At 44.1% G+C, this 24,090-nt stretch overlaps 1 protein-coding gene across 5 annotated transcripts; it reads right to left on the bottom strand.

The window, feature by feature from the left end:
* Positions 1–720: 720 nt before the first annotated feature.
* Positions 721–23,825, bottom strand: LOC310828798 (Fc receptor-like protein 5). 5 transcript variants are annotated; one of them, XM_083706670.1, is made up of 14 exons: positions 23,560–23,825; positions 16,945–16,983; positions 16,067–16,375; positions 14,809–15,110; positions 13,864–14,161; positions 12,590–12,886; positions 10,975–11,271; positions 10,345–10,656; positions 9,581–9,682; positions 7,515–7,536; positions 6,233–6,277; positions 3,071–3,099; positions 1,680–1,837; positions 721–859 (listed from the first exon to the last, which is right to left on the bottom strand). In XM_083706670.1, the coding sequence occupies exons 1-14, from the start codon at positions 23,597–23,599 to the stop codon at positions 731–733; spliced, it is 2,379 nt and encodes a 792-aa protein (XP_083562796.1). In that variant the 5' UTR covers positions 23,600–23,825; the 3' UTR covers positions 721–730. The 5 variants fall into 5 exon arrangements, with proteins under 5 accessions (XP_083562796.1, XP_083562798.1, XP_083562797.1 ...); XM_083706672.1 differs by lacking the exon at positions 23,560–23,825 and adding an exon at positions 21,586–21,872 and having other exon boundaries at positions 13,864–14,160; positions 14,802–15,110; XM_083706671.1 differs by lacking the exon at positions 23,560–23,825 and adding an exon at positions 20,742–21,060 and having other exon boundaries at positions 13,864–14,160; positions 14,802–15,110.
* Between the last annotated feature and the right edge of the window lie 265 nt (positions 23,826–24,090).

The raw sequence follows: 24,090 nt of genomic DNA, 5'->3' as shown, positions 1-24,090 counted from the left end.
ACCAGAGAGTGCTTAAGAAGGACAGAACCTTTTTCATGTATGCAACCACAGCAGCAAGGATCCTGATCGCAAAATATTGGAAGACACAAGATTTACCCACGCTGGAGGAATGGCAATCACAGTTGATGGACTATATGGAATTGGCTGAAATGACTGGCAGAATCCGAGACGTGGGAGAAGAAACAATTGAGGAGGACTGGGAAAAGTTTAAGGACTATTTGAAAAAACACCATAAGCTGTATGAATGTTAAAAAATGCACTTTTCAGGAAACTCTAGCTTCAGCAAATGTAAGTTAATGAAATGAAAATTAAGACACAAGAATTCAGAGGTAAAAAAATGAAACAACTTTATTGTGTTTAATACAAAGCAAATAAGAATTGGGTTACAGTAAAATTGAAATTAGGGAACATGATAAAATGGAAGATACAATAAGTTTTGAAATAAGTTAACAAATTGCTGATGCTTTATAAGACAGGGAACGCAGGGTTTGGAGGATGTGGGGAAGTCCTTTAGATTGGATGGAAAAAGAATATGGAAATTTGTTATTCTTCTATTCTATTTTCTCATAACTACTCTTTATTCTTTTTTCTGTATTTCTTAAAAGCAATAAAAATATTTAAAAAAAAAAAATGAAAGAGGCTTTTCGTCAGTGGATCAGGCCTTTGTGGTTCACACGTTCACTGGGGAACTCTCCTGTCCTTTTGGGCTCCTAAAAATGACCACCTTGTTTCATTTCACAGTGAGGGTTTGGGTTTTCAGAATCTGGGATGTGACTGGCTCCTCCGAGGGTCTGTCGTTTTCTTCCAGGAAGAATGTGGAGCAGGGGAAGCTGAGAAGCGAATACGTTGCATCTATTTCCTGGAAATAAACAACAACAACAACAATAGTAAACCGCCCATCTGACCGGGTTACGCCAACCACTCTGGAAATGCAAGGAAAGAGCTATAAGGGAGAAGGATGAAAAGCCCATGCAGACAGAGTGTGCATAGTGGATTTGAACTTCTTGGATCATTCTTTGTCTAGCTGTTTCCCTGTGACCTTACCACCTTGGGTGACCCTGCTGGGAGTATGAGATTCCCGACGGCTTCGCTCACAAGGGTCATAGGAACGTGCAAGCCCACTCACCATGACAAGGGGATGATCCAGCGAGGAGTGTTGAAGCAATGATTCTTCAACATCAACTTCGCTGGACTGGTCATGTTGTGTGGATGCCTGATTATCGTCTTCCAAAGCGACTGCACTATTCCAAACTTAAAAATGGAAAGCATAATGCTGGTGGTCAACAGAAGAGGTTTAAAGATTGTCAACAAAAGAGGTTTAAAGATTGTCTCAAGGCAAATCTTTAAAAATGTAGTATAAACATTGACAATTGGGAAACACTGGCTGTGAGTGCTCCAGTTGGACAACAGCCTTTACCAAAGATGTCATGGACTTTGAAGATACTCGAACTCAAGACGCAAGGGAGAAACGCGCTAAGAGGAAGGCACATTTGGCAAATCCACAAGGTAATCAACTCCCACCCAGGAACCAATGTCCCCACTGTGGAATGACGTGTGGGTCCAGAATTGGCCTCCATAGACACTTATGGACTCATTGTTAAAACCGTGTTTATGGAAGACAATCTTACTTGGCTACGAGTGATCACCAGAGAACAAGTGGATTTGAAACTTACGGGGACGGGGAATTCAAAATTGGCTCCAGAATCGGTGTCTTCATCTGCCTTCTTCTTTTCTAATGGATGCCTGGCTTTTGGCATGGGGCTTTTGGTTTTTGGCAGGATCCCCCAGTCTTTGTTTGCTGGCTGCATCCAGGCAGGCATGTTCCTTTCTTCGAGATCTAAGCATTAAAACCAACGTGGTTAACACCTACATCCTCCCATCTATAACCCAACGCAACTTCCTTTTACCTGCAAGTCCTTGGTTGGCCTGTAGGCAGAGCTCCTTTTTGCAAAGTGAAGGTGATTTTTTTGAGCAGTTTTCTGCTTCACCCATGCTTTCGAGGCACGTGTCCGAGTGCCCCCCCTTTTTTGCTCCTTTCCCAGGGAAAACCCTCTCTTCCGCTCTAAATCAGAGCAAACGTCAATCCAGAGAAAACCTGAATTGCTGTTTGCGCCAATTAAGCACTAAAGAGCAGTTTTCCCTGGTGGCGGTGGGGAGCAGCAGGACAATAGAAGGTGTGGATAAGCTCTCCTTAAACAACGGATTTTCCTCATTTTAAAAAATAAATGTTATTAAGGTTTATGGAGGAAAATAAAAAACCTAATATCTTTTCCCTTTTTTAAACCAAATCAAAACTTTTATCTAGATACAGTGGTACCTCGGGTTACATATGCTTCAGGTTACAGACTCCGCTAACCCAGAAATACTGCTTTAGGTTAAGAACTTTGCTTCAGGATGAGAACAAGGAATGTGGTGGAGTCTCCTTCTTTGGAGGTCTTTAAGTAGAGGCTTGACAACCATATGTCAGGAGTGCTCTGATGGGGTTTCCTGCTTGACAGGGGGTTGGACTCGATGGCCCTTGTGGTCTCTTCCAACTCTAGGATTCTATGATTCTATGAACAGAAATTGTGCTCCGGCGGCGCGGCGGCAGCAGCGGGAGCCCCCATTAGCTAAAGTGGTGCTTCAGCTTAAGAACAGTTTCAAGTTAAGAACAGACCTCCAGAACGAATTATGTTCTTAACCCGAGGTACCACTTTACAATGAAAACACAGAAAAGCGGGGGGAGGGGAAGAAATAGATAGAGAAAGAAAAATAAAGAAATAACAAAAAGAATTATTAAGAAGTCCCAGATGCTGCAACTGTTCCTCATTGGGGAGTTGCAATTCACCTGGTGCAACCTGGGCCACAGGTATAGTGGCAAGGCTGCCACCTTTTCCTTCAATAGCTGCACGACAGGCCGAAATTCAAGAGGTGTGTTTCCTCCCAACATGGAGGAGTTGCGGGAAATGCTTCACCGCTTTAATGTCTGCCTGCCACATGGCTCTTAAAGACACAGGGGACCTGTCAGAAAAAAAGCATTGATCCTTCTCTGGAACCCTAATAAGGATGGAAAGTTTAATGTCTTACTTACTTGTAGAGACTCCAGCGGGGTCTTTGCATCTGCAAGGCAGAACAAAGATTTTAGCAGGGGGTAGAAGCTGCAGGAAATCCAAAAGAGGTGGGAGCTACTGGGACTGCTCCTTTGCCTTCAGGAACAGGAGGAGGTTAAACAAACTGAAGGACGTTGTCCTCTTTCTATGCTTTTCCTGATGGAAACATGCAGGTGGGGACAGATAGACCCCTGATTTAAGTCATTCACATACTGTCTTCTGTTGTATATTATTTACTATAAAGCCTGATGACTAAACTCTTTAGTGACGAAATGTCGGATTACCGGAATGACGTCTGAGCACTGAACCACTTGTGGTATATCACAAATGGACTCTTTATTACTGCGTTTGCAAAAGTTCAAGATAAAATCAACTGTGGGAAGAAAAGAAACGAGCACTAAACCACTGATATATTGCAAGTGAACTCCTTATTTATGGTGTTTGCTGTTGTTTAAGATAACATCTATTTGGGAAAGAAACTACTTTTTGCCATTTTTAGGGACGTTTATTGTTCGTTTACAGACCGTTGCCTTTTCGGTTTCAGGAGCGGCCTGGCATGCAAAGTTTAGCAGGAGGAACTTTGTCCTAGGTTACCCCACTGTGGAGGTATGTTATGGGAAAACCTGCTTAATTTCTCTATGCTGCACTGCTGCTCAAAGCACGGGAGCTGAGCTAGTGCAAAAGTGGCAACCTATTTGTTGTGGGATGTACCGTATTTTTCGCTCTATAAGATGCACCAGACCATAAGACGCACCTAGTTTTTGGAGGAGGGAAACAAGAAAAAAATATATTCTGAATCTCAGAAGCCAGAACAACAAGAGGGATCGCTGCGCAGCGAAAGCAGCGAACCCTCTTGCTGTTCTGGCTTCTGGCATAGCTGCACAGCCTGCATTCGCTCCATAGAACGCACACACATTTCCCCTTACTTTTTAGGAGGGAAAAAGTGAGTCTTATAGAGCAAAAAACACTGTAATCCATTGGAGCAGTCAAGTATAACATTCCTTGTTTTCCTAGAGTGGACAGACAGGAGGATGTTACTCCAGCCAGGAAGACTTCCTGTCACACCTGGTCTGGAGCATCCTTTCTTTGCATGTGACCTGGTAGATGGGCGTGGCCCTGGGAGACCCTGTAAAAGGGCCAGACACGCAGCCATCTTCCTCTTTTGATGCCATTTCTTCTCTTGGACTGCACTGCTGGCTCTCTGCCACACTGTATCTGTAACTGCAAGCTAAAGCCTGCCTTCAGGGATCATACTGTGAACTGAATGTGAGTCAACTTTTCATTACTTATAAGAAAGACTCTTGTGTCTTCATTCTTTTAGGAAGGAATCAAAGCGGTCTTACCAGGAACATACTCCAATCTGGGCATGCCAGATTGGATTGCTTAACCAAAGAGATTCAAACGAGAACAGTGTGGAATGAAAAGGGGGCCTCCGAGGGGGGCTGCGCCGAAAACAATTGACGAATGACAACAGGAAGAATAAAATTTCTCTTGCATGTTAACATACATACGGATTTGTTAAATACGAGTGCAGGTTTCATACCAGTGACCGAGATAACAGATTAAGATCGGAATTATGATATTGGGAACAAACAAGAGAGGGGGAAAAGCAGGAACAAGAAATAAAAAAATTCTCCCGACCAGCCAGAACATGGGAAGTCTCTCTAAATTATTTAATTCGGAATGTATAATTGACTTTCTTATTTGTATTATGATGTGGCAAGATTTGATACGTTATTAATTGGAATGTTATTAATGAAAAAATAAAATAAAAATAAAAAAGAGAGATTCAAACGAATCTGCAACTAGCTTCTTGCTGTGTAAAAGGGGAATGAGCTCTGATATATATATATATATATATATATATATATATATATATATATATATGACTCACTAGCATGAGTTAGGAAGGATAATATTTAATCAGTAGATCCTCTCTGACTCCCCACAATATTCCCACATTTGTAACAAGAACAAAGGAATTTGCTGGATTGAGCCAAAGACTCATCCTGTCTGGCATCCTGTTTTCACAGTGGCCAACAGCCATGCTCTCCCCACTGCCTCTGACACAGCCGTTGCGTCTGAAGCCATTGGTAGCATGTTCCCCATAATTTTGTCTGAACATCTTTCAAAGCCTTCTGTGCTGGTGCCATTACTGTATCTTGTGGGAATAAGTTTGTTTATATAGCTATGTGGGTCGCAATGAAGCACATTTCGGAGAACATGCCTGTACAGTGGTACCTCGGGTTACAGACGCTTCAGGTTACATACACTTCAGGTTACAGACTCCGCTAACCCAGAAATAGTGCTTCAGGTTAAGAACTTTGCTTCAGGATGAGAACAGAAATCATGCTCTGGCGGCGCAGCAGCAGCAGGAGGCCCCATTAGCTAAAGTGGTGCTTCAGGTTAAGAACAGTTTCAGGTTAAGAACGGACCTCCGGAACGAATTAAGTTCTTAACCAGAGGTACCACTGTATCTCTTTTAAGCAGAGGTCTACTGTTACATTTTGAAGCCCATCACGACATCTGCCACAACTGCACCCACAGAAGAGTCCAGAAATGTTGGCAACTTTCTTACCCCATTAGTGTATGTGTGTGTGTGTCTCTGGCATACAGAACAACAACACACAGATTTTTAAAAGGATTACGATACAGTTCTGTGTATAGTTTCAGTTTATAAAACACACTGAGCTGAAATGCAGCCTTTGAATTAAAACTACCTTGCAAAGAAAGAATTAAAACTACCTTGCAAAGAAAGAATTAAAACTACCTATTCAAACTCTTGGCTTTGAATGACAAACACCGTCAAAAGGAAAGAATCCTATTTAATCACATATTCTGGCATTCCAGCAAATAATTTAATTGTTCCTGCTGGGGGGGGGGGGTGTTGAGCTTTGCTGAATGTTTGGGGATTAGAGATACGAAGGCCTGGAAAAAGCAAAACAAATAACACCCCCCCCTCTATTTGTTTCCCAAACATTAAAATCCAAAAAACAAACATGGGGAAAAGCTGGGTGTCCCTGCAATTTTTCCAGTCCCCCCACCAGGTCTACCCAAGTCTAGTTGAGATTTTGGTCTCCCCCCTGCAAGATGATGAAAGATAAGAGAGGCACGCTAGAGGGGAACGCTCTGCTCCTTCCTACCGTCTTTTCAGGGACTGCCGAATGTTCAGTGTTTGCCAGTAGCTGCTGGAAAGGAATGGGGAGAGGAACTAAACACACAAAAAGCAGCTGAAAATGAAGAGGATGTTGGGGGCAGGGAGGACTAATATGGTAATATACTGCCTTATCTCAAAGCTAATCCATTTGGGGACAGACCATGGCTTAGTGACAGAGCACATGTCTTGCACAGCAAAGGTCCCAGGTTCTAGTCCCGGCATCTCCAGGTGAAGATCCAGGACACAGGACTGGAGAAGAGAGAGAGCCTGCTGTCAGTCAAAACAGGTAACGGTAGAACAGGTGGTTTCTTTATCTTTACTGGGAATTTGCTTGGAATTTGAACACGTGACGCTTGATAAGCAATAAGAATTTCTGCCCTGCTAAAAGCCCACCAGGAAAGAAAAGCATCAGCTCTTGTGGGGTGGCCAGGTGAAACACTGGACAAGGCTTCCGTAGTTGTGGAGAAGAGGGCAGACTAAAGGAATGGCTTCTCTACTTAGCAATCGACTGACTTGCGGGTCTCGCAGTCACAGAATGTGGGGCTGCTGCTTATACAAAGTCACAGGGGAGGTGAATCAGTGGCTGTTAAGGATCATGGCAGCGAAATGGTAACCTCCAAGGTCAGAGGCAGTATGGATAGCTCAGTTGGTTAGAGTGTGGTGCTGATGATGCCAAGGTTGCAGGTTTGATCCCCGTATGGGGCAGCTGCATATTCCTGCATTGCAGGGGGTTGGACTACATCAGGCACCCCCAAACTCGGCCCTCCAGATGTTTTGGGACTACAATTCCTTCCATCCCTGACCACTGGTCCTGTTAGCTAGGGATCATGGGAGTTGTAGTCCCAAAACATTGGGCGGGCTGAGTTTGAGGATGCCTGAACTAGATGATCCTCAGGGTCCCTTCCAACTCTAGAATTCTATGATTCTATCTCTGAAACCCAGGGGAGCAGGAATTAGGAATGGCCTTCTGGTGGGCTTCCCAGAGGCATCTGGCTGGCTACAGTTGGAAAATGGAGGCTGGGCCAAATGGATCCCCTTTGCCTTGTGCTAAAAAGTTCTTTTTATCTTCTTGCAAAGAGGTGGCTTTTTTTAAGCAGCCACACCCTTGCAGCCTCTTGTCACTCCTGACTGCATGTCCCTGCTTCTGTTTTTAAACACACAGCAGCCCCGACTCCTCCGATGACGGGCCACACAAACCGTAGTGTCATGTCTAACAGCCTGGAGGAAGCTGCTTCTGACAGCTGCCCCAAGTTTTCATACTCACTCACCTTGCTGTGACCGCTCTCTTATCTGAGAAAAGAAAAAGAAAGTTTGTGAATGTGTGTGACTCTTAAGCGAAGAAGGAGACACAAAGATAGGGCACCAGGGGTTCCCATATTTAGAGCACGTAAGGCGCAATATCCTCTAGAATGCCGCACTTTACATTGCTTGGCTGGGGAACAGTGCTGCAACACTCAGAGAAGTGGGTGAAATTTCAAGGATGACTGTCGTTTAGGGTCTGAAGGCCAAGAGGCCATCATTTCAAATCTTGCCTGGAAACAATCTGAGAGTCTGCAAAGGTCTTACAAAGGCTGACAGTATGTGCTCTTTATAAGTTGCTGTCCTTTGAAACCACAGCAGATTTGAATAGTCTTCAATGGCAGCCCCATGGAGAGGGCCTTGTGAAGAATTTCAGATCTCTGTCCTGGACAAATAGATGGGGCTGCTCCCTTTTATAACCCTGCTGCTGAGCTTCTAACAGCAACCTGACACACAGAAATGGAACAGGCGAGGTTTCTTCTCATAAAAAATACTGATGGAAATAGCTTCTCCTGCAAATGCAGGTTTTGGTGTGTCAGGCTGCTGTTGTAGACACGAGGACAAACATGAAGAAGGCAGGAGCAAAGAACAAATAGGAGAAGCTCTAACAGGAATTAAAATAACTTGGTTTAACTGTATACAACTGGAGCAACGGACAAAGAAGTGGTTAAGGGAAAACAAGAACTGCAAAGAATATACCGTACAACATTTGGAAAAAAAATTTATAAAATGGGGAGATAGAGGAAACCAGTGAAATTTTAAAAAATATTAGTAGAAATGGAGGCACAAGAAATTAAAAGAGGTGTGGGAAAAAGAGACAACAGGGCAGATAAACAGTCAAAGCTGGGGGGAAATATGGGAGAAACATTGAAAATGTTGTATGTAAGAATAAAAGAAAATTATTATGAATAAGTTTGGAGATGGTATTTAACACCAGTCAGATTAAATCAAATAAACAAGGAATATCCGGTTCTATGTTGGAGGGGATGCCAGGAATCCGGGAATTGTGTTCACATGTGGTGGGGGTGTAAATACGTACAATTTTTCTGGCAAAGCGTGTTTAAGGAGATAACAAATCACTGGGTTAAAGCTGATCGAAAATCCAGAGGTAGCATTATTATCAATTTACGATGGGGTGGAAGGTTTGAAGGCTAGGAAGAACTTGCTCACAAATTTATTGACAGCTTCATGAATTATTATACCTAGGAAGTGGAAGGAGCAAGCAGGATATAAAATGGAAGAATGGTATAAAGAGGTGTGGGACGCAGGTGGCGCTGTGGGTAAAAGCCTCAGCGCCTAGGACTTGCCGATTGAAAGGTCGGCAGTTTGAATCCCTGCGGCGGGGTGCGCTCCCGTCGTTCGGTCCCAGCGCCTGCCAACCTAGCAGTTCGAAAGCACCCCTGGGTGCAAGTAGATAAATAGGGACCACTTACTAGCGGGAAGGTAAACGGCGTTTCCGTGTGCGGCTCTGGCTCTGGCTCTGGCCAGAGCAGCGATGTCACGCTGGCCACGTGACCCGGAAGTGTCTCCGGACAGCGCTGGCCCCTGGCCTCTTAAGTGAGATGGGCGCACCAACCCCAGAGTCTGGCAAGACTGGCCCGTACGGGCAGGGGTACCTTTACCTTTACCTATAAAGAGGTGTGGGCTATAGCTATTAATGATAAATTAACATATGCTACTAAGGTAAGACAGGGAATATGAGGGAGAAATGATTTTGAGGAGATATGGAGGGTGTTTGTAGAATTTGTACTGTTAGAACGGAAATGGGTCAAACTATCGCAAGAGGCGTTGGAATTTTGGCAGGTTGGATAGTTGCAATGGAATTATCTCGGTGGTGGGGTGCACATTTTCATTCTTATTTATTTATGATTATTACTTTGTCAAAATAAAAAAAATGAAGAAGGCATGCTGTGCACAAGCAGTTAGTGATAATTCTGGCTGTGACAATTCCACCAGGTGTTATTTCCACCCACATCTGCATTCTTCCTGGGATGTCCATCTCCCCAGGCTCAGCTTCCCCTGCCTTGCCAAATACCTTTGTGCTTCCTCCTATAAATGCAGACAACAAACACCAGGAGGAGGAGACATCCGCAGGTGCCACATCCAATAGCCAGGGGGAGAAGAAAAGGATATGAACCTGCAAGAGAATCGCTGTTGATCAGAACGGGTTATTGATCAAAGAACTAGTCAATTGTTACAAAACGAAGACTTGGCTAGCATCTATGAACTGCTGCTCCACATATTCCCCTCTTTTGCCATTCTAACTTCCACCCTTCCTCTTCCCTCCCTGGTTTCTGAAGGTCCATTGATTGTCCCTTTCTAAATATTATTCTTTCCAACCATCCATATTCTGTAGTTATAGGCTGCCTTTCAGGTCGACCCTCTCAAACGGAAGCATGGCAACATCATAAAATTCTTATTTTATCATCTAAAACATAGCCACGCATGATAAAATAACAGTACAATACCATCAGATAAAAAACAATACCACAAGACAAAAATAATAACTGTACAAAAGCAAACAAATCAGGCAGCAGTAGCACTGTTTCCATTTATTTTTGTAGGCTGAAAATAATATTCCGCACTGAGCTGAATCAGGTGGGTTATTTACAGTGCAACTCTTATTTATTTATTTATTTATTTGGATATTTTGCTCCCTTCTAGTGCAACACAATTTTATACAAATATAAAACAATGAAAGAGGAAGGAAGGAAGGAAGGAAGGAAGGAAGGAAGGAAGGAAGGAAGGAAGGAAGGAAGTCCCTTTCTTAAAAATAACAGCCTCATGAGAGGGGTGTACCTTTTTCTGAATCGTCCTTCTTTTGGTCTGTGGTTGATTTGGGATCACAGCAGGTGGATGATTTTCTGCTCTCTTGAGCATTGGTTCTGCTGGTTGAGGTGCTATAATGCAGACTCAACTGCAAAGAGCTGGACCAGGAGGTGCTTGATGCAAGGAGCTTTGTGTGTGTTGAGGGTGTTCTGGCGATGTAGCGAGAAGAGCTGGTTGATGAAGTTGCCAGTGTTGACGTTCTAGGTGGCCTGGTTGTGGCGGCAAAACTCAGAGCAGCCTGGTCAGGGGTGGAAAAGGTAGGCATTGTGGAAAGTGGTTCATCTGCAGAGAGAATCAAAGAGAATCCCAAGGTCAGAAGGGATCCCTATGTGACGACATCCCTTGTATGCTCCTCGGGGCAGGCACCTTGCCTTTGTTTCTCGATGTCGTTCTGGAAGGGGCAATGCGTTTCAAAGGCAGACAAGAAGAAAAGAGGAGTTTGGAAGGACTATGAAATTGTGGGTGATCTTCAAATTCTGTACATATTCTACTAACAAAATTATTCCCCCTATTCCTCGCCCGCCCAACCTCCCCCAAACTCAGTCCACCTTCCCATTTCCTCCTCCAAGAGACCCATATTGCAAAGAAAGGCCTCCTCACCCAATACCAAAATCCTGATGGAGTTGCTCTCTCTGGAGGGGAACTCTCGCCCTGATACCACAATGTGGTACTTGCAGGAGTAATCGCCACCATCTTGAGGAAGAAGCAGTTGTATGTGTGTGAAGGTGTTCAGAGAGGAGGGGACATTGATGAGTTGCAGTTGCCTCTTGTCCTTGAAAAACTGGATCTTTGATACATCACGGCTTTCATAAGCTGAACATCTAAGTTTTATGGACTCCTCTCTTCTGTAGCTATCTTTTTCTGGCGAAACAGTTAAGACTGGGGGACGAGGGTGTTCTGAGAAGGAAGTAGAAGGAGTACAGAGAAAGGAATAACAATCTTTGTTAAACACCTCTGTTTCAGGAATTTGGAGCATAATCACCCTACAGTTTAATTATTTTAACAAAACAGAGGTACCTCTGGTTAAGAACTTAATTTGTTCTGGAGGTCCATTCTTAACCTGAAACTGTTCTTAACCTGAGGTACCACTTTAGCTAATGGGGCCTCCTGCTGCCATGCCGCAGCCGCGCGATTTGTGTTCCCATCTTGAGGTAAAATTCTTAACCCAATGTACTACTTCTGGGTTAGGGGAGTCTGTAACCTGAAGTGTCTGTAACCCGAGATACCACTGTAGCCCCTCAAGTAAACCTTGGGCTCTGTAGCTCTGGGTGGGGTCTTGGAATCTCTAAAAGAGAATTCCTGTCAAGCTTCAGGGAATCAGCTTCCTCCCCCTGTGGCAGAAGATAAGCAGGACAAAGGAAAAGGAGTCTTCTTACCAGTTATAAACTTTGAGGATCACAGAGAGAGAACAAACAACACATCTCTCCTGGAAATGGCGGTGCCCCCAAATAAGGATTACACCCCCTTCCGTCACTCCTATGTCTTGTAATCTGAGCTTGTACCCTCTGTGCTTTCTGTTCTGACACTTTCTGAGCTTTCTGTTCTGATCTTGTGCTGAGCAGAGAATGCTGTCCAGAGACTGTGAATCTGTTAACCCTCTCTCTCCCAGTGTTTCTTCTCCTAGCTGTTCCCCATCCAATATTTCCCAGCTTCTGCCTTCTGAACTATGTCCCTGTGCAAACCATGGTTCCACATTTATGTCTTCCGAGTTCAGTTTGCACGTCAGGATGTGCAGAGGAAAAACCTCTTCCTTGTCTGAGTAACTACAGCTGCCCATTCCCCACTAATGAGATGAGAGCGTCCAAGTTCAATACAGTTTGAGACTTTAAGGCACTTCTTCTTATACAGTGGTACCTTGGTTCTTGAACTTAATCCGTTCTGGAAGTCCATTCGATTCCCGAAATCATTCAAAAAGCAAGATGTGGCTTCCGATTGGCTGCAGGAGCTTCCTGCACTCAAGTGGAAGCCGCGTCAGACTTTCAGCTTTTGAAAAACTTCTGAAAACTGGAAGATTTATTCCCGGGTTTTCGGCATTCGGGAGCCGATTTGTTTGGGAGCCAAGCCGTTCAACAACCAGGGTACCACTGTAAATCACAAACACTTGATTGTCACCTTTTAAAATAACCAGGCGGACATTTCCCATGTTTCCCACTCCCTGCCAGACACTGAGACCTTTTGGATCTCCTCCACCAGCACGCAGAAGAAACTCTCTCACCTGTCATGACTACAGAGACGGGAGAGCTCATTGGGGACTGGATCATCTGTCCAGAGTTCTGCACCCAGTATAGGCATCTGTATACTCCAGCAGTATTTTTATTCACAGGGAATGCTGCATAGGGACCTCCTCCTTGATCTGGCAACTCTTTGTAGATCTGATCATGTTGTTTCTTGTAGAAGTTGAATCCTGCCACGTCCATTTCCTCAGGAGCTGAACAGGTCAAGGTAACCCGTTCTCCTGGACTGTAAACAGGTTCCTGTGGTTGCTGAAAAAGTTCAGCAGGTGGGAAGGACGCTGGGTTCCACAGGAAGCAGAGGGAGAGAAGCATCCAAAGATTTAGGGAACAATGTAAAAGGGAAAGGTTTTCTGCTTTCTCACAATTTCCTTTCTTAGACCGACACATACTGTATGTTTCCTTCCATTTCATTAAAGGATTTCTATCCTGCTTTTCATCTGCAGAACGTAGTCTACATAATAACAAATAATCGGAGAGAACAAATCTGTGAAAAATAATCATCAATAAAATAATCACAATGGCTAGTATAATATTAAGGTCAGCGAAGGCCAAAGGGGTAGGTATTAAATTCACCCCATAGTTTCTGCCCACCTGATCTCAGCAGGGAGAGTATTCTGTAGGTAGCAATGGAAAAGGATCTCTGCAGCCCCCAACCATATGGAGCTTTGCAGGCAATATGGTTAAGAGGAGAATCACATCCTCAGAATGGAGAGACTTGGATGGTCTATAAATGGGAGAAGTCAGGCAGTCCATCAGATTACCTGCTTCTGAGCTGCTGAGAGCTTTATAGGCCACAATTGTCCCAGGTGTCAAGTACCCCCCTGAGCATCCTTGCTGCTGCATTCTTCACTAGCGGCCACTTCTGAACCAATGCCGAGGGCAGAGCATTAGAGCAATCCACTTTTTAGGTTACCTGTGCATGGATCACAGTGAATAGGCTGCGAAAGAGCAGGTGGACCTGGTAATATTATTACCCTTGTCACTCAGATGAGTGAGCCTCCAAAACCAGGCTTGAACCCAGACTGGAAATAGTATCTTCCAATCTTCCCTAATTAAACACCTTTAATAGACATGAATTCTTTTAGGACTCTCATTAATGGAGTGGAACAGCAGGTCAAGTTCAGCAAAAACATTTACTTTTGAAATCCTTCCCAGAGATCTGGACATCCTAATGATATCACACAACCTAATGATATCACACAACGGAGAGAACTTTTTGAGTCTTCAGTTAATGAGCTAGCCAAACTTTACTCACCAGGGATGGAAACCTCAATGCTGTTACTCGATTTAGACAGTTGTCCTGCACTGTTTTCTTCTGTGTAGGCACAGACAAATGTTTTCTTTATTTCCTGAAATCCTGCAGTGATTTCCAGGGTATTATTGAAGTCTTCTTGGAGTTTAGTCCACCCACGTTCTGCCTTCATTTCATAAAATAAGAACTTGGCTGCCAGCTGCCCTTCCGGAGGGGAGCATTTCAACTTGATCCGTTGTCCCTGGAGAAAGGTCTGTCTTGGAGGGATAAAGGACAGCTCTGGAGCTGGTGGAGGCAGAACTGCATTGGGGAAAGGGAAGAAGTGCAAGGGGAAAATGCCATTCAGCCACTTCATTAAGTTATTCTCCTGTAGTTTCTCATCCACAAATTCTTTAAATGAGTTGTTGGTTCAAGGTATGCTTGTTTAGTGCCAAGAATGTCTTGGTCCTTCTTAGTCCTGCATCAAACAAATGCTACACACAGATTTCCACAATCTACTTACTTGGGGTCACTATCAAAATCACCTGAACAGCATTCCAATAATTCTATTCCATTAACTGGTGGAACTTTTCAGCAAAACCTTTCGATTTTGGACAAACATAATTTCTCGAGGAAAGCTCACCTTAACAAGCATGTTTGAACCTTGGGTTGCCAGATGTTGTTGGACTGCAACACCCATCAAGCTGCTTGGTGAATGACTGATGGGAGTTGTAGACCAATAATCTCTCTCCCCCTCAATAAGCAAGCAGATAAATGAGAAAAGGAAATAGGACTTTGGGAGGATTACAGAATTTCTGGTGATATTTGAATTTTGTACATATTCAAATTCTATTAATATAAATTCCCCTCCTCTTCCTTTGACCAGCCAAACTGCCCAGACTCAATCCAGCTTCCCAATTCAAGTTCCAAAAGATCCGTATTGCAAAGAAAGGCCTCCTCACCCGATAGCGAAATCCTGATGGAGTTGCTCTCTCTGGATGCGATCTCTTGCCCGGATTCTATAATGTGGTACCTGCAGGAGTAATCTCCACCATCTTGGATAACCAGGTGCAGGGTGTGTGTGATGTTGCTCAGAGAGGAGGAGGAGGAGGAGGAGGGCTTGACTGAATGCAGATCCTGATGGTCCCTGAAAAACTGGGTTCTTGATAAATTACGGGTTTCAGAAGATGAGCACTTGAGTTCCACAGATTCCCCACTTGTATAGACATCCTTCTTTGGAGAAACAGAGAAAACTGGAGCATGAGGAAGGTCTGAAAGGAAAGTTGAAGGAGCAGAGAGAAAGGAAGAGAAGTTTTTGTGGCTAGCTTCTTAAGGACTTCTGTCTCCCAGGAATTCAGAGCATAGCAATGATACAGACTTAAATGGAATAAGACTAGTTCCTATTCTCAGCTAACAGTTGGGATTTGTGTTCTGGATGGGGGTCTAAGAATCTTTGACAGAGAATTCACTATATATGAGATTAGGGCTATAATCTGAGACCGTGTGACTTCCAGACCAATCCCTCCAGCACCTCTCCTTAATATACAGCTATATTAGAAACACAAACCAATGTTATAACACCTGTGCTCTCTCGCCTCCCCTAAGGAACCAGGAGGATGTTGACTTTGTGACTGTATTCAGGGACCTTGCTTTGTGTTCCTTGGACCTGGCAAATTAAAAATAACAGAATGGCTTGGGCAGAATCACCCAGAAGGTTTAGACTTTGCGTGTATCATTCATTCACAAAGAGAATGTTCCTCACCAGCGATCGACAGGACGACCTTGGTGAAGACCAGAATATTCCTCAAGCGCTGTTTCCCGCCATGTAAGCAAAGGCTTACACAGTTCTTCAACACTGGGTCACCAGATGTTGTTGAACTACAGCTGCCATCAAGCAGGCAGGGGATGATGGGAGTTGTAGAGCAGCAACAATATCTGTGCCCCCAAGACTGAAGAACTGCTTAAAATAACCCTGCCCCTTTGCTAGATCACATTAAAGCTCATCTTCACGACAGACTTGAATCTTCAGTATTGTACTCTTTTGGCTTCCCCTAGGAACTATGATGGTGGCAGTTTTGTGACTATGCTGAGAGATCTTGGCCAGAGCTCCTTTGATCTCTCTCACAGTTACAACTACCAAAATGGCTTGGGCGGAGTAGGAGCTATGATCCCCAAGCTGGCTTAGCTTTTGTGCATGCAATTCTGTCACAAAGTGTACGTTTCTCACCAGTGATGGACAGCACAACCTCGTTACTCAGCGAAGACAGGAAGAGTCCTCCTGAACTCTTTTCCCCCAGGTAAGCACAGAGAAATGTTTTGTTTGTTTCCAGGTATTCTGTGGAAACCTCCAAGATATTTTCCGCCTGTTGTCTATACATGACTGGTACACCTCCTCTCTTTTCATAGAAATAGAACCCCGTTGCCCTCTGTCCTTCTGGGAGGGAGCATATCAATGAAGCCAGTTCTCCTCGAGCAAAAGTGTTGTGTGGAGGTGAAAGAGATAGCCAAAGGCCTGATGGACGTGCAGCCACAGTATCTGGGAAACAGAGGGAGATACAATAAAAATACAGTTTGGCCAGTCTCTTAGGATCTCCCCATTGCATTAGATGATTCATGAATCCCTATAACCTTCCACAATACTTCAATTACTGCTTCGGATTGACAGTCCCAACCCATCCCATTCCACCCTTTATTCTAATGCCTCTTAAACTCAAAATCAGATTTGAAAATCTCTCTCTCCTCTCTTCTCCCCTCCAAAAAAACCAAATTGGACCTGGAAATCCCAGACCTGTGCTTAGAAAGCAGAGCATGAAGGGAAGTGTGGGGGATCCCTTTAACTCACCATTCACACCCTTCAGGTCTGGGACTTCAAGATAAGGGACAGGATAAGGAACATATAACCACAACAATATATCCACACAGTGGCGTAGCGTGGGGGGTGCAGGGGGGGCCGGCCGCACCGGGCGCAACATCTGGGGGTTAGGGTTAGGGGGCGCAAATCCACGGGTTAGGGGGTGCAAATTACTTGCCTTGCCCCGGGTGCTGACAACCCACGCTACGTCACTGTATCCACATCAGTACTTGAATTTATATTAATTGGATTACCTGCAAGGGCCGTCATCCAGGAAAGAACTGAAAATGAGGCTGAAAGAGAACAGAGGGGGGAAAATGTGATGTTTAGATCATATAAAACATTTTTGGCATCGTTTCAAGTTTCATAATCTAGACTCCTAAATAGCCTCATACACATTTTTTTCCTCCCAAAGCAATATCCCTTAATTTGATGCATTTCTGGAGGTTATGTTCACAAATATATGGATTTATAAGCACACTTTACACCAGAATATTCTTTATTTTAAAATAATAAAAGTATCAACAACAACAACAATGTAAAAAGAACTGTACAAACTGCTTTGATCAGTGGTCATGGTGGAAATGAAAACCCCCATAAAAATTGTGAACCAAGCAAGGGGTTAAGATTGTCAACCACTCCTTCAGAGATTGTGAACAAGCTACCAGCAACAGGTTTTTATTAGATTTTATTTTGTTTTTTTGCAGGAAAGGTAAAGGTTAAAAACAGCCACTTTCCCATGCCAGTGACATTGTGTGGATGCTGTGAAAGATTTGCCTGAGATATGCTCATCCCGCCCTAAAGACCCACCTGGAAACAGAGAACAGAGGCAGAAGATTTGAGTAAACACAGACAGTGGAAACTGGGAAGGGAAGTGTAGATAGGAGGCTCCAGAAGAAGGAGAAGAGTGGGGTTGGAGGGGAGAAGAAAAGGGTCTTACCCAGGAGGACAAAGAGACGGCCAATTTGCTCCATGCTTCAAAGATGGGGTTTAGAAGAAGCGGCTTCAGCAGCAACACTGAGCTAATGCATCTGCAATAGTAATCTTCTTTCCAAACACATTGAGAAGAAACACAGTGGCGTTGCTGAGCATTCTGGGTGCGCCACTGGTGTCAAACGGGGCTGACCACCAGGGTGACCTCAAGAAGAGTTCCCAGCATGCCTTGCAGCACTGAGCTGCTCTGCAGAAGCTGTCATGGCCACTCTCAAATGCAGATGTGGAAGCTGAGAGAAATTGGGTAACTGATAAAATGCTGAGCACGTTAGCACCTACCATAGGGAACATAGGGAAGCTGGGGCTTTTTAAAGTCAATGGGGGATGACAAAAGATCTTTGAAAAACACAAACACTCATTTACAGTTCTCAAGCACAATACACACAGCGTCACACCGGATGGAGGCGCAGCTATTTTGCACAGCATCACACAGAATGAAACGGTCCTCATTCTGGTTTGTGGTCCCCGCTTTCTCTTTTGTGCTTATTTTTGGAAACTGGTTTTTTGGGGGCAGCTCTGTGACACGTAAAGAGCAAGAAGTGGTGACGTGGAGGAGAAGCAGAGGGAGGGCTTGAAAAAAGTGTCCTTGAAGCCAATGCCTTTTTCACGGGAAAAGAGGCAAGGCTGGCAATCTTTCTCCACTTCCTAATGTCACTTCTCATTTCATTCCTCTCTTCGCATTAACCATGGCTTGCATGTCCCTGACTGAGAAATCCCGGACAATCTGCCTCAAATTATTCCGTTCACCTCTCACAGAGTCACAAACCTTTGCAAACTACAGTGCCCTGAATTCTTGGAAGGAAGGAATGTTCTTCAAATGTGATTTGAAGGTATAAGTCTGTACCCAGCCTAAGTTCCTGGAATAAGAAAGCTTCAAACATTTGACTCTGACAATGTGATTTTATATCTATATAAATACACAAGTCTGTAAGCAAGTCCTCCACCCTCTTCACACCCCCAAATGTCAGCTTATTTGATGCAAAGCATGTTGTAAGTGCTTGTGGTCTGGCCTGTGGCCAACAGCTCTTGACCACCGTCACATGTCTTGTCTTATTCATAGACTTTCTCCCACTTCCTCTGACTCTGGGGCTGTGAAAAGTAGATTTTATACATGCACCTCTGCTACACCCAGTCACCAAAGGCTCAACCTATTTAGTGTGGCCCATAGAATCCAAATTTCTAGAATTTTCCACCCCAGTGGGGCAGAATGTTCACGGGGTATGAAGGACTTGCTCACAAATTTACTGACAAAAATTATTCTAGCTAGGAAGTGGAAGGGGCAAGCAGGATATAAAATGGAAGAATTGTATAAAGAGGTGTGGGCTATAGCTATTAATGATAAATTAACATGTGCTATTAAGTTAAGACGGAATATAAGAAATGATTTTGAGGAGGTATGGGGGAAGTTTTTAAAATTTGCATTGTTTAAACGGAAAGGGGTCAAACCATCGCAAGAAGTGTTGAATATTTGGGAGGTTGGATAGTTACAATGGAATGATCTTGGTGGTGGGGTGCACATTTTCATTCTGATTTATTTATGATTATTACTTTGTCAAAAAAAGAAGAAGAAAAGAATTCTAGAACTTGAGAGTTGGAAGGGACTCTGAGTCCAGCCTCCTGCAATACAGGAATCTTAACAAAATCATCCATGACAGACAACCATCCAACCTCTGCTGAGAAACCTCCAAGGAAGGAGAGCCCACAACCTCTCAAAGCAACTACTCTATTCCCAGCTCAAGAATGGAAAGCAAAATACAAGAGAGATGTTTAAAGACTCTCTCAAGGCGAATATTTTAAAAATGTAGTATAAACACTGACAACTGGGAAACACTGGCCTGCGAGCGCTCCAGTTGGAGAACGGCCTTGACCAAAGGTGTCCTGGGCTTTGGAGACACTCGAACTCAGGACGCAAGGGAGAAATATGTTAAGAGGAAGGCACACTTGGCAAATCCACACCGTGATCAAATCCTGCCCAGAAACCAATGTCCCCACTGTGGAAGGATGTGTGGATCCAGAAATTGCCTTCACAGTCACTTACGGACTCATTGTTAAGACCGTGTTCATGGAAGACAATCTTACTATGAGGGATTGGCAAAGAAGAAGAGGATGGTCCTGGATGCTTTCGTTGAGATTCCTGCATTGCAACTCTACAGTTTTATGGTCACATGAGATAGTAGAGAAAATGGACAAAAAGAACGTATTCCTGTACGCAACAGCAGCGGCTAGAATAGTAGTGGCAAAAAAAATTGGAAATCAGAAAAAAATACCTGAATGGTGAGCTAAAATTTGTGAATTTGCGGAGGTGGCAAAACTAACGGCATCAATTGGAAGCTGCTAGAATCAAAAAACTGACAAAGAATGGGCATGCAAACAGGGATATATTGGTTTTGTTTCAGAGCTTAAATTTAACATGCAAGAGCCTGAAGGGCGCAAGGATACAAGAGAACATTACAATACAAACGGAAAAACAAATTTAATAGCTGTTCACATAACAGTTTGCAGAGAAGATCGCAAATGGGTGAAGGGAAGTAACGGGTATAGAGGGAGGAAAGTATAAGGCAGTAATTGGAAAGCTGTAGAGGACAAATACGCGATTTAGGAGCTCAAGAACAAGGAATTAAAAGAAGAAGATTTAAGATAATGAATAGTAAAATAAGGAAATTTGAGAAGAATTTAGTATAAATGAAAACATGAGAGTTAAGTTCTTGCTTCTGTCTGGGTTTCTTTTGGTTGTAAAGTTTTCTATTGTAAAGGTTTATTTTGGTTGTAAAGTCAACCAAAAGTTTGTACATAAAACCAATAAAACAAATGACTAAACAAACAAACAAACAAAGAAGAAGAAGAGATTGTACAGAAAATTAAACTCTGCTGAGCGTATTTCAGGGGCTCCTTAGGCCAATGAATTGGGAAACTGAGGGGAAAGAGAGGCAAATGTGATTTTTTCCAAGGAAAACTGGAAGAAGCCCCCGAATCTTCTGCTTGATGCAGGAGGGGAACCCCAAGCCCTCCTCTGGCCAGAGACCCCCCTAAACCCCTCATGGGCGCCTGAGGGAATTACATGAATAAATGGATTTCTAACGGTGGCTGCTTAGGAGGCCTCCGGATATGAGGAGAAATCCTTCTTTTTCCAGACTGCTCCCCCCCCCCCCTCACAATCAAGAGCCTATAAATTTTATGAAATAAATCAGTTGGCCCTGGGAAGAGGACAAGCAAGAACTTTTTGAATCCCCACGAAAGGAAGAAAAGCCTCATGAGGGAGCAAGCGATGGCCGCCTTCCCGGCCTTGCCAAGGCTCCCCTGGCTCTCCCTGAGGAGAGAGGGGGAGGGGCGGCTCTTCCAGCACTTTCTAGGCCAGTGTTTCCCAACCTTGGGTCTCTAGCTGTTTTTGGACTACACTTCCCATCATCCCTGACCACTGGTGTTGCTTGCTAAGTATCATGGGAGTTGTAGTCCAAAAACAGCTGGAGACCCAAGGTTGGGAAACACTGTTCTAGGCCAGGCTTCCTCAACCTCAGCCTGCCAGATGTTTTGAGACTACAATTCCCATCATCCCTGACCAGTGCTCCTGCTAGCTAGGGATCATGGGAGTTGTAGGCCTAAAACATCTGGAGGGCGGAGATTGAGGAAGCCTTCTTCTAGGGGGAGGAAAAAGGCGGGAAAAGGCCTCGGCCTCTGCTCAGTTTCTTCATATCCCGGCCTGTTCTGAGGAGAAAAAGGGTCCCCTTTCTGAGGAAAGTGTCTCATTTCGGAGGAGAAAAAGCATCTCCTCAGGAACAACCCATTTATTTTATTTATTTATATCTATACACCTCTTAATTGGGAAAAAAAGAACCCTCAAAGCAGTTTACAAAGGAGAAAGCAGTAAAACTGAGAAAGATCCACAGGTGTACTTTGAGACATACAAAAGCTGGAATGCTGAAATAGATTAAGATTTCCTCAGCCTTCAGTCACGGCGCTCCTTAGGTTTACTCTTACTCAATTGTTTTGAGGATGGGTTATAGTAATGCACAGAAGCCATAGCATAAATTAGTAATTGTGCAGGCGATGTGCAGGGAGAGAAGATGAGTGAATTTTGAAACCAAAGTTGGAAAAGTTATTGTACTGAGAGGAGCGAAGGAGGGAGGAAAAGAGAGGGAACGTTTGAGGGGTGGGAAGTCAGTATAAATTATGGTATAAAGAGGAGTGGGATATGGCTATGAATGATAAATTAACATGTGCTATTAAGGTAAGGCAGGGAATATGCAGGAGAAATGATTTTGAGGAGATATAGAAGGTGTTTGCGGAATTTGTACTGCTTAAACGGAAAGGGGTCAAACCATCGCAAGAGGTGTTGAAATTTTGGGATGCTGGATCGTTACAATGGAAAGATCTCGGTGGTGGGGCTGAACATTTTTATTCTGATTTATTTATGATTATTACTTTGTCCAAAAAAGAGAGAAAAGAATTCTAGAACTGAGTCCAGCCCCCTGCAATGCAGGAATTTTAACTAAAGCATCCATGGCAGACGTTCATCCAACCTCTCCTTAAAAACCACCAATGAAAGGAGTCTGTTCCATTGTCACACAGCTTTCACCCTCAAAAAGTTACTCCTGATGTTGAGTCAGAATCTCCTTTCTTGTAACTTGAAGCCTTGCTTTGGGCCCTACCCTCCAGAGCAGGAGAAAAAAAGCTTGATCCATCTCCCACGTGACAGAACTTTAGATATTTGAAGATCATCTTTCTTCTCAGTCTCCTCTTTTCCAGCCTAAACATACCCAACTCCCTCCAAACGATTTCTCCTAAGCCTTGGTTCCCAGACCCTTGATCATCTTGGTTGCCCTCCTTTGCCCACTTTCCAGCTTCTTGATATCCTTCTTAAATTGTGGTGCCCAGAACTGGACACAATACTTCAGGTGGAGTTTGACCCGGGCAGAAGAGGGTGATACTATGAGCTCCCTTGATATGGACGCTGTACCTCTATTGATGCAGCCTAGAATAGCATTGAGGGATGCGGGTGGTGCTGTGGGTTAAACCACAGAGCCTAGGACTTGCCGATCAGAAGGTCAGCGGTTCAAATCCCCATGACGGGGTGAGCTCCCGCTGCTCGGTCCCTGATCCTGCCAACCTAGCAGTTCGAAAGCACGTCAAAGTGCAAGTAGATAAATAGGTACCACTCCAGTGGGAAGGTAAACGGTGTTTCCGTGTGCTGCTCTGGTTCGCCAGAAGCGGCTTAGTCCTGCTGGCCACATGACCCAGAAGCTGTACGCCGGCACCCTTGGCCAATAAAGCGAGATGAGCGCCGCAACCCCAGAGTCGGTCACGACTGGACCTAATGGTCAGGGGTCCCTTTAGCTTTTTTTAAGAATAGCATTAGCTTTTCTTCTTTTTCTTTTTCTGCCGTATGCCCCCGCTGACTCATGCTAAGCCTGTGGTCTACTAAGACCTCTAGATCCTTTTCACATGTACCCCCAGCAAGCCAGATGCCCCCAGCTTATACAGTGGTACCTCAGGTTACATATGCTTCAGGTTACATACGCCTCAGGTTACAGACTCCGCTAACCCAGAAATAGTGCTTCAGGTTAAGAATTTGCTTCAGGATAAGAACAGAAATCATGCTCCGGCAGCACGGCAGCAGCAGGAGGCCCCATTAGCTAAAGTGGTACTTCAGGTTAAGAACAGTTTCAGGTTAAGTACGGACCTCCAGAACGAATTAAGTACTTAACCCAAGGTACCACTGTACTGATGCAGCTGGTTACTTCTGCCCAAGTCAGAACCTGACATTTGTCCCTATTGAAATTCTAGCAGAGCACACCTACACACCCACAACCAAACTCACAAATAAGGCTCCAAACAGCTCAGACAAGCAACCAGCCTTAATCCAAAAGACACAAGCTCACTCTCTTCAGCCTCCTCTGCCAATCCCTCGCAAACGCCCATGTTTACAAGTCCTCCATCATTCTTGTGTTTCTGACTAGCTGATGCTTCAGACCCCAGAAGGATCTATTGGAGACTCTTTGCTTTCACCTGCTGGTTGGCTGAAGTATTGAGAGTCTATTTTAAATTTGTCGCTGCTGCCACCTGTTGCAGAGTTTATGCTGCAACACTCTCACAATTTGGCATCTATGTTGGAACACGCAATCTCTCAGATTGTATCCTTGGATTAACCTTGACAAGGCCAGAGGACATAAACTTCCACTGGCACATCTAGCTATTGCAATTCCTTTTCTTTAATAATAATAATAATAAATTTATTATTTATATCCCGCCCATCTTGGCAGTTTACAGAATATCTAAAAACATAATAAAAACATCAAGTCTTTAAAACGTCCCTATATAGGGCTGCCTTCAGATGTCCTCCAAAAGTCAGATAGGTGTTTATTTCCTTGATATCTGAAGGGAGGGCATTCCACAGGGAGGGTGCCACTACC

Source organism: Podarcis gaigeae (assembly GCF_964106915.1).
Source record: "Podarcis gaigeae genome assembly, chromosome: 13".
Classification (NCBI taxonomy): domain Eukaryota; kingdom Metazoa; phylum Chordata; class Lepidosauria; order Squamata; family Lacertidae; genus Podarcis; species Podarcis gaigeae.
This window is presented reverse-complemented; position numbering and strand designations above follow the sequence as displayed.

What these genes read in the sequence shown, in the direction of transcription:
- LOC310828798 (XM_083706670.1), bottom strand. Translation starts at nt 23,599, where the DNA reads ATGGGCGTTTGCGAGGGATTGGCAGAGGAGGCTGAAGAGA. An exon ending in CTGGATGACGGCCCTTGCAG is followed by an intron (nt 16,376 to 16,944) that starts GTAATCCAATTA and finishes TCTGTTTCCCAG; the next exon opens with ATACTGTGGCTGCACGTCCA. An exon ending in AAGAGAGCGGTCACAGCAAG is followed by an intron (nt 6,278 to 7,514) that starts GTGAGTGAGTAT and finishes ATTCCTTTCCAG; the next exon opens with CAGCTACTGGCAAACACTGA.